The sequence below is a fragment of the Solanum tuberosum genome, unplaced genomic scaffold (genome assembly GCF_000226075.1).
Source record: "Solanum tuberosum cultivar DM 1-3 516 R44 unplaced genomic scaffold, SolTub_3.0 scf00009, whole genome shotgun sequence".
Classification (NCBI taxonomy): Eukaryota; Viridiplantae; Streptophyta; class Magnoliopsida; order Solanales; family Solanaceae; genus Solanum; species Solanum tuberosum.
In genome coordinates, this window is record NW_006238935.1 from 3,266,547 (window position 1) to 3,277,533 (window position 10,987).

The 10,987-nt window shown below is 40.8% G+C and overlaps 1 protein-coding gene across 1 annotated transcript; it reads right to left on the reverse strand.

The window, feature by feature from the left end:
• Positions 1-9,911: 9,911 nt before the first annotated feature.
• On the reverse strand, positions 9,912-10,265 carry LOC107061585 (RNA-directed DNA polymerase homolog). The gene has a single exon (XM_015311086.1). It carries the CDS (start codon positions 10,263-10,265, stop codon positions 9,912-9,914), a length of 354 nt encoding a protein of 117 aa, XP_015166572.1.
• Positions 10,266-10,987: the final 722 nt, after the last annotated feature.

The following is a 10,987-nucleotide window of genomic DNA, read 5'->3' on the forward strand; positions in this document are numbered from 1 at the left end:
GTGTATCAAAAGATGAGTGAGTTGAGGGAGAAAAAGAAGGATGAGGAGGAACATGTTGATGTCGAGGGTAATGAAAAGGATGAAATGAGGAAATGCCCAAGTGTTGTTGGCTATGTATAAAGAGATAAGGGAGGAAGTGGAGGCCAAATGTTCTTTGATCTTTATCACACATAGGGATCATGTGTTACAAACTAACCAATCTCATGCTTCTCTCCCCTATTGTATTTCCCTTATTTTGCAGGATTATGATTATGTCTTCCTAAAGGAACTCCCAATGGATTACCCCCTCTTCGGGGAATTGAGCATCAAATTGATTTCGTGTCGGGCTCACAATTGCCAAACAAGCCGACTTATCGAAATAATTCGGAGGATACCAACGAGATACAAAGTCAAGTTGAGGAACTCCTCAATAAGGGATATGTGAGAGAAAGTATGAGTCTGTGCGTCGTTCCCGTTCTCTTGGTTCCAAAGAAAGATGGAACATGGCACATGTGTGTTGATTGTCGGGCCAACAACAAGATCACGGTAAAGTATCGTCATCCTATCCCTAGATTAGATGATATGCTTAATGACCTTAATGGTTCTTTTGTGTTTTCAAATATTGATCTTAGGAGTGGTTATCATCAAATTCAGATGAACCCCGATGATGAATGTAATCCGTAGATAAGACCAAGGTTGGTCTTTATGAATGGTTGGTGATGTCTTTTGGTCTCACTAATGCGCCTAGTACTTTTATGAGTCTCATAAATCATGTGATGAAGCCCCTCATAGGGAAGTTTGTGGTTGTCTATTTTGATGATATCTTGATTTGTAGGAAAACCATGCATGAGCATATAGATCATTTGAGATGTGTGTTTGATGTTCTTAGAAAGGAACAACTTTATGCTAATCTTGAAAAATGTTCATTCTATGTTGATGAAGTTGTTTTTTGGGATTTGTTGTGAGTTCAAGGGGCATTGAGGTTGATGAATCTAAGATAGACGCTATTAAGAATTGGCCAATTCCGAAGTCCATAAGCGATACTAGAATCTTTCATGGGTTGGCTAGTTTTTATAGGCAGTTTGTCAAAGGATTTAGTACCATAGTGTCACGACCCAAGCCTAGGGTCTAGATGTGACCGGCGAATGGGGAACCCGAAGGAACCCCAACCAAGCTCATAGCGTATCATTACACATCCTTGGTCGCGGAAGCAATTAAATGACCATAAGCGATAAGCATAATCAAGGGGGAAAAATCGGGACTAAGGGAGCAAGAGAAAAAAAAAGGAATGATACATAAATACCATAGATGAGTCAAGCTCAAGCATAATACACAACTTGTCCAACACCACCTCTAAACATGGGTTCTTAGCGGGGGCCAAGACAAACTGCCGGAATCACCCTCATAGTCAATACATAACAAAAAAAGGAAAAGTCTTATACATAGCAAGAGATCATAAGCAACATCCCCGGAATGGAAGACTTACCAATAACCTCGATAGAAAATCGTACTAGCCACGCGGAGGAGGATGGTCAAGCGGTGCTCCGGTCCCTACATGGTGACATCATGTAGAAATAGAGTATGCATTAGTACGTTTGAATGTACTAAGTATATGGGATGCAATGCAATGCAACAATAGATGGACATCATAGGCAAAATGCATAATCGTACCCGATAGATAGCATATTAATGAGATGATATGTATAATGATGCTTACATAAAAAATCATATTTAGTGGGACGTAGCACAAGTGTGGTGAGTGACCATCAATATAGTATTTCCAAGGCCTACCACCCCCTTGGAGAGGCGAAAGAGGTACAAACCCCTCAATGTGGTTACCCGGGCCTACCACCCCCCGAGCTAGGGACCAAGGTACAAACCCCTCGATATGGTTATACGGGCCTACTACCCCCCGTACTAGGCAACCAAGGTACCAACCCCTCGATACGGTTATACGGGCCTACTACCCCCCGTACTAGGCAACCAAGGTACCAACCCCTCGATACGGTTATACGGGCCTACTACCCCCCGTACTAGGCAACCAAGGTACCAACCCCTCGATACGGTTATACGGGCCTACTACCCCCCGTACTAGGCAACCAAGGTACCAACCCCTCGATACGGTTATACGGGCCTACTACCCCCCGTACTAGGCTTGGTCGACTCACACACTATATAGAGAAAATCATATACATGTATCAATTTCATCATCATTTCAATAATTATATAATCATCCGACTCATAGGACGTACATTGAGCCTTCCATTTCAAAGTTGAAGTAGAAATAGAGGATAAATGGTTGGACTTGTGGAAAGGAAGGTTTCCACAATCAAACCCACATACCTCAACTTTGGAGAATCCTTGATGAAGATTGGAATGGAGAATTGAAGCTTGAGATTGAGTCTTGAATCCGGAATTAGAGCTTGAGATGTTTGAATTTGGTTGAAGATCTTGGTGGAATTTTGGAGAGGGCTTACAGAGTGTTTTTGAAGTTAAAAAAAAAGACCAAGTATGGGACATATCCCCTTTTTATAAAAAACGTCCCCAACCCGCCTCAAAAAAATAGCTCACTGGAAATTACAAATCTGCACAGACAAGTTTTACGAAAATGGTCATAACTCCCTCATCCTAACTCGGAATGAGGTGAAACCAAGTGCGTTGGAAAGCTAACTCAAAGAGCTTTAATTTAATAGGTTGTGGCCCTTCCAGTTCCTTGTGTGCTAAGATATATGCCCCTTTAAAGTTGACCCTCCAATCGCATTTTTGCGATTTTCGAATTTTGATACGGTTGCTCTAAAATTCGGGTTAGACCCATCTCCCACTCAATTTGACCCCATGAATAAGAATATTAAGTCGAATTTCTGAAATAATGCATGGATTTTGAGATATATGGAAATTACAATTATAGGTGTTTCCGAAGCACATTTTCGGGCATTTTTGGGGTCGTTTCACATAGCCGCTCCGTTGACCGAGGTAATCCGAAAGGATAAGCCTTTTAAGTAGGGTGAAGAACAAGCCAAAGTTTTTGAGGCGTTAAAACAATGTTTAGCTCCACTCCTTTATTGCAATTACCCAATTTTGAGAAAACGTTTGAAGTTGAATGTGATGCTAGTAAAGTAGGCATTGGTGCCGTTTCAATGCAAGACCAAAAACCCATTGTTTATTTTAGTTAAAAGCTTAAAGGTGCAACTTTAAACTATTCCACTTATGATCTTGAATTGTATGCTTTGATTAGAGCATTGGGTAATTGGCAACACTACTTGTGGCCTAAAGAGTTTGTCATTCAGACTCATCATGAGTCTCTAAAGCATATTCGGTCCCAAGGAAAGTTGAACAAAAGGCACACCAAATAGATTGAATTACTTGAAACTTTCCCTTATGTAATTCAATACAAAAAGGGTAAGGAAAATGTGGTGGCAATTACACCTCCCTAAAGAAGTATAAGCGATCGTTGTCAAATAAAGAACCCAACTAGTAGGTTGGGATCGATCCCATGAGGAATATGGTTTAGACTTAAGCTTAACTCACTGTTATATTCGTTTAGTCAACTTATTTCTAAGACAAGTAAATAAAGGGAGGGGGGTTTGTGTAACAAATAACTGATTGTTGTTTAGAGAGAAAGTGAGAAAGATTCGAACTTTGGATGTTATCAATGAGAGAGAGAAACTAGGGTGTATGTGTTCCCCATAAGCTCATAATGCGGTAATCCTAATAATAGTAATTCTATCCTAGTGTATCACATGCAAAGTGGTAAGTTATGTATCCCTAAGTGATTGGTCCGCCAAATAAGGAATTTCACTCCGCACCTTGGTCCGACTACGTGTGTATAATTTACTAACCCTTACCTTTACCTCAAAAGTAGACATCACATCAATGTATGGCTTAGTTTTCAACCTCGCACCAATTTGACATTTAGACTATTAGATAGTATCACACTAAATCTCTGTTGATAATTCTTTTCTAATTAACTACCTCCTTGGTCCGGCAAGTAGCCACAAGGCGAGTTCTAATGCATGCACTCGTTAAAAAGACTTCTAAACGAAAGAATTACCAATACATGCATCAACACTAGTCAAGAATTACTTAGTTATTATTCATACTTTGTTAATCACTTATGGTTCCCACAACCCTAGTTGTGGATTTAGTTACTCATGCTTGGAAGAACACAATTTCATATTTTTAGAAGAAGAATTCATGAACTTACGTAAAGAGTAGAAGAAACCCGTAATCTCCAATTGAAATTCAAAGCCAAAATCTTTTATAAACCGAAATCCGGAAATCAAATTGCTAAAGTTTGCAAGTTAATTCCCAAGAAAATACCAAGAACTAAAAGTTAACAACAATGTCTAACCCCCAAAAAATGAGGTTTACATACCCTATTTATAAAAAAACTTGTCCTAAACAAAAAGGAAGCAAAATAAGGAAATAAACTGCTGGACACGCCTTCAATCGACGAGACTGACCTACGGACCGTGGATCGACCTACGGTCCGTGGGTCCCTTCTGTAGCTCAAGACTTAGAATTTTTCTTAGAAGTTGGAACCTTCAACTTTCTGACACAAACGACGGACGTGCAGTACAGTCAATAGGTTGACCTACGGTCCATGGGTCCCCTTCCATGGCTCCACACTTAGAAATTTTCTTCAGGTACTGGAACTAAAAATCTCTGAATCAATCGATGGTTGTGCAGGACGGCCCGTGGGTCGACCTACGATCCGTCACTCTCTTCCGTAGTTCTACATTTGGTCAGATCTCCCTAAGGATCATTCCACGCTTGCCCAACGATGGACTGTGACTGGACCTGCGGTCCGTAGGTCACTTCTGTGGGTGGCTCCTTCTGTAGAAATTCAACTGTTATCTCTCTCGACCTCGTCCAAGCCTATTTCCTGCAAATATGACACAATAAACATTAATTCCAATACAAAATGGCCCTGGACACACACAACTCTTAAGTGAAATGTATTAAAAATACCATAAAATCACGGTATATCAACACCCTCAACTTAAACTTGTTGTTTGTCCTCAAGCGACACACTAAGACTCTAAACGACACTTGTGTAGAAGCAGACATTCAAACTCAAGCAATCACATGGCTAGTTCACTCCATTCCATTCTCTCAGTGCAGATCTTTTTCTTATACTCAACAAGTTAACTCATGCGGATCAAAAGATGACAAAGATCGACCAATAGACACCCCAACATACACTTTTCACAATCACCAAGGTACCAACTTTACGACAATGTCACTAGTGCCCTCACTTCAAACGAAATCCTTTTCACACAGAAAATATGAATTTTAGAGTTTTAGGATTCATTCAACACTCACGCTCAGAAGTGAGTTCAAGTATAGTTAGTGGTCAATACCATATGTTTTCCCTTAGTTTCACTGCTTAAACTCTTGATGCTTATCGTGACCAATGACACTATCCTACGGTATGAGTGTCTACGATCGTCAATAATATAGTAACCCAACCAAGAGTTGGGGTCGTGTCCCAATGGAGCGGTTTTGAGAATTGATAGAAAAATAGAATTTACGTTCTAACTCGTCGTACCTAAAGACATCTGCGATAAAAGACATTGTAAATTAAAGGGGGCGACACAAAAGTGTCAAATATCAAAGGGGTTTTTGTAACAAGTACTAAAACAACAAAATAAACTAGAAAATCAAGTATGGGGAAAGGTTCTTGGGATGTGACCGCAATATAAGTTGAGATAAATTGTTGGGTACATGCTTTCGATAGGAAATTTGAAAAATAATAGTGACTAGGCTAAGCTTTAAATGGAAATAAGTTCCTTCTCGGTTAACTCACCCCCTTTCAAATGAGTTCCTTCCGGACACCCATTTGCCGCATAAAGACCAACCTACGCCTTACCCCACTCACTCTCTCGAGCTGAGTGTTAGGATATGGGACTAGGGCTCATCCTCTCGGGCTGAACCTCATGTCGATCCACTCCTTAGGCCATCAGTCTAGTGGTTTTGGTTTCGCGACCTCCCTCTCGGGCAAGCCGAAAACACATGGGTGACTTTGTATTTGCAACTACAAATGTGGTATTCCTCGTGAGATGTGGTATTCTCAAAGCATTCCGTTCTTTTCCTTTATCACTTCTTTTTCTAGTGCTTTTAAGTCATCCTTTTATTCACTCCCCATGAGTTGCTTGGAACCCCAATATCCTTTGCACTTTATTCTATAATTTTTTATTTTTTGTTGGAGGGCTTCATTGTTCTGCAACATGGGTAAATGGGGACTTCTTATAGCTCTTCTTGACTTCTCCTTTTCCTTTTCACCATATCCCCAACTTAGGCTTTTTGTCCTAAGTTGGCTATTCACTAAACCACAAATCAAGAGGATTATATGTAGTGGATCAAGTAAGGTCTAGGGTTTATCAAGGTTCTTCCAAAGAAAGGTAAGGCTCAAAGGTGTTCAAAAGAGTTTCACACGCTCACAGGTAGGTCACAAAAAGAGGTATATGTCAAATTGGCTCACACTCTTTAAAATTGCCTAAGATCATCTCAAGAGTACACCTTTCTAAATCAATCAGACTAACAGGGTAAATTCTAGGTTTATTCATGCAAGGTTCAAAGTAAGCTAAACACACAAGGTATCGATACTTCAGTCAAGCAAGACTACACACGTTTGCTAGTGTGCAACAATCATCATAGGAGAATCAATTTGATAAATGACTAGTCACAACGAGATGCAAAGAGTGCACATATTGTCTATGTAACTTCATTTGGCCTCGTCGTAGGCGGGCATTCATGTTTGTTCAATTGAGAGTACTATTCAAGTCATCGGTATTAATCGAAACCGAGACTTAATTTTTTGCAAAAGAACAACCACTTTCAACACAAGAGGTGGCAATTTTTTTTGAAAGGATCAAAATTATTTCGCAAGTAGAACAACAGGAGCCATGAGCTCAAAAAACCACAGAAAAGCAGTATTTAAAACACAACTTAAAGCAGACAACCCTAATATATACATAACAAAACATGAATGTCAACACAAATGGTGTGGGCCTCACCCCACCACAAATAAAGAGCGTTTGTCCTCAAATGGAAGTAATAAGTGTTAAATAGGAATCGATAAAGTAAACCAGTTGACCCAGAGATATTTTGATCAACTAGTTGCAAATGAGGCTAGATCTCTCAAAAACAACTCGGGGTGTTGAAAGACCAACCTTGTGTGAAGATGCTCGACTGCCATGCAATCCACAACTGAGTACAATTTAGCAATGCGAATACTCTAATAATACATGAAATATAAAACTAGCATGCAAGTGTGAGTTAGGGCATATGAAAAAGTGAGGTAAGCAGTTAATCGAACACTTTGAAACCTTTGCTTGAAGGACTTTCCAGTTATCACCTATTTAGTGAAATTAATTATATTGGCTTGTTCAGTCGGCGGCACGCCAAATATTTAGCTTCCTCGCGAAAGATTATAGGACCTCTGATTCCAGGTGAGTCCGAACGACGGTTTTCATTGTGCTCGCCTACAGGGTCGGCGATTCGCCGCTAATTTTTTTACGTGCGCCGAGTTTTACAGATTCCAAACCCAGACTGGAAGAGTTCAAACGACGGTTAATAGTGCGATCGCTGAATCAGTCCGCGGTTCACCAAAGATGTCCTGAGCTTGCCGATTCTTTCTGTGCGTCGCTGAATGTACTTGTGGTGCGCCTATTTGCACTGTTCGTTCACTATCCACGCTTCTATCTGCACAATTGACACATTGTTATGTTATCAAACAAATGTAATTGGTAAGAATATTGGGTTGTCTCCCAATAAGCACCTTATTTAACGTTGTGGTTCAACATAGGAATACTATCAAGCATCCTCCAGATACAATTCTTTAACTAAAACGATTTCCTGGCAGTCCCCAAGGTATAACTTCAAACGATGTCCATTAACTTTAAATGGGGGTCCCTCTTTACCTTCAACTTCTATGGCACCATTGGTGAAACTCGTGTCACTCTGAAAGGCCCAGACCATTTGGATTTTAGCTTCCCTTGGAATAGCCTTAGTCGTGAGTTGTACAATAACACCCAATCTCCCACATTGAATTCCCTCTAGACTATCCGTGTGTCGTGCTATTTTTTCATTTTCTCTTTGTAAATGGCTGAGCTGTCGTAAGATCTGAGCCTGAACTCATCTATTTCATTCAACTGGTCCAACCTCTCCCTTGAAGCCTTTGTCCAATCTAAATTCAGAGCTTTCAATTCCCATAAGGCTTTGTGTTCTAACTCAACAGGTAAATGGCATGATTTACCAAAAACTAGCTGATATGGGGACATTCCTATAGGTGTCTTATAAGCAGTCCAATATGCCCACATGGCATCGTCAAGCTTTCTAGACCAGTCGGTTCTGTTACCGTTTACCGTCTTGGATAGAATGCTTTTGATGTCACGATTTGACACCTCAACTTGTCAGCTCGTTTGGGGTGATTTGGAGTGGCTACCTTGTGTTTTACTCCGTATTTGCTCAATGCACTGGAAAACCACTTATTGCAAAAATGCGATCCTCTATCACTAATAATTGCTCTTGGAGTGCCAAACCGTGCAAAGATGTAGTGTTTCAAAAATTGGACAACGCTTTTTCCTTCATTATTTGGGAGTGCGATAGCCTCCACTCATTTGGACACATAATCCACAGCTACTAAGATATACTTGTTTCTAAACAGGCTGACAAATGGGCCCATGAAATCGATTCCCTACACATCGAATAGTTCGATTTCCAAAATAGTTGTAAGGGGTAACTTGTGTCTTCTTGACACTCCGCCTTGCTGCTGACATTGAGGACATCTCTTTGCAAAATCATGGGCATCTTTGTAAAGAGAAGGCCAATAATAACCACTTTGGAGAATCTTAGCTCCGGTACGGTTTCCACTATGATGACCCCCGACTGGTGATGTGTGGCAGGCATGGAGGATCTCTGTTGATTCTTCTTCCGGAACACACCTTCTTATGACATGATCAGCACATTCCCGAAATAAGTATGACTCGTCCTAGAAGTATCTTTTAACATCAAATAGGAACCTCTTTCATTGGTAAGAGTTTAACTCATCGGGAATCAACCCACATACGATGTAGTTTGCAAAGTCAGCATACCATGGCACGTGTGTGAGTGACAGTGCGAATATCTGCTCGTCTGGGAATGAGTCATTTATTTCCTTTTCCTGCTCAATACCTGCTTTACTCTCTAACCGCGATAGGTGATCTGCAACTTGATTCTCGCAACCTTTTCGATCTTTTACCTCAAAATTGAATTCTTGCAAGAGTAGCACCCATCTTATCAGTCTTGGCTTCACATCCTTTTTTGACATGAGGTATCAGAGTGCTGCATGGTCTGTATGAACAACTACTTTAGTGCCTAGCAAGTATGCCCGGAACTTTTCAAAGCATAGACCACTGCTAGCAACTCTTGTTCAGTGACTGTGTAATTTCGCTGGGCACTATTTAGAGTCTTGTTTGCGTAATAAATTGGGTGAAACAAGTTGGTACGCTTTTGTCCCAATACTACACCTAATGCCATCCCACTCGCATCACACATTACTTCGAATGGTTCTGACCAATTGGGGTTGATGATAATTGGTGTGGATATTAATTTCTCTTTCAAACATTGAAATGCTGCCATACAAGCATCATCAAAGTAGAATTTCACTTCCTTCTCTAAGAGTTTGCATAGCGGTTGTGCAATCTTTGAGAAATCCTTAATGAATCTCCGGTAGAAACATGCATGGCCCAAGAAACTGCGAATCCCCTTTACTGAGATCGGTGGTGGTAGTTTCTCAATAACCTCAATTTTTGCTTTGTCAACTTCCAACCCTTGTTGCGACACTTTATGCCCAAGAACAATGCCTTCCTTCACCATGAAATGGCATTTCTCCCAATTTAGGACTAGATTAGTTTCCACAGACCTTTGGAGCACTCGCTCTAAATGTGTCAAGCATTCTTCAAATGTGTCCCCCATGAGTGAGAATCATCCATGAAGACTTCTAGAGAATCCTCAACCATATCCGCAAAGATGGACAACATGCATCGTTGTAAAGTTGCTGGTGCATTACAAAGTCTGAATGGCATCCTTTTGAATGCAAAGGTCCCATAAGGGCATGTGAAAGTGGTTTTCTCTTGATCTTCTGGTGCGATAGATATCTGGTTGTATTCGGAGTATCCATCCAAAAAACAATACCACCCTCTATCTGATAACCTGTCAAGCATCTGGTCCATGAAGGGCATTGAAAAATGGTCCTTTTCAGTTATGAATTTAGCTTTCGATAATCCATGCACACCCTCCATCCCGTTACAGGTCTAGTCGGCACAAGATCTCCTTTAGCATTTGGGACCACTGTTATGCCACCCTTTTTTGGTACGCATTGCACTGTGCTGACCCATTTGCTGTCTGAAATCGGATACATTACTCCTGCATCAAGCCACTTGATGATCTCCTTTTTTACTACCTCTTGCATCGGGGGTTCAACCTTCGCTGATGCTCCACACTGGATTTGCATTCACTGTCCAGCCGAATCTTATCGGTGCAGATACCGAGCGGGATGCCCACGATATCAGCTATGGTCCATCTGATCGCTTTTATGTGCTTCTGTAGTACTTCAACAAGCACTTTTACCTGCCCTTCACTCAGATTTGCTGCAATAATCATTGGCAGAGTGTTGTTAGTTCCCAAGAAAACATACTTGAGATGGGATGGGAGTACTTTCAGTTCTAGAGTTGGCGGCTCTTCAATTGATGGCTTTGTAGGTGGGCTGCATCGTTTTTTTAGGTCGATATCCAACTTAATTGGATTTCGTGCATATGCTCCTAACCTTGTTAGGGCTGCGATCATTTCATCATATTCCTGAATTTTCGATTCGTCATAATTTGCAAGTATTGACTCAAGAGGCTCATTCTTGCGCAGCAAATGGCTCACACTTGCCACTGCCTCATCTATAACATCTTCAGTAGACACTACATGGATATCACTTGGTTGTTTCATGGATTTGCAGATGTTGAAATTTACCTCA

Coding starts and splice junctions, on each gene's coding strand:
- LOC107061585 (XM_015311086.1), bottom strand. CDS start 10,265: ATGGAGGGTGTGCATGGATTATCGAAAGCTAAATTCATAACTGAAAAG.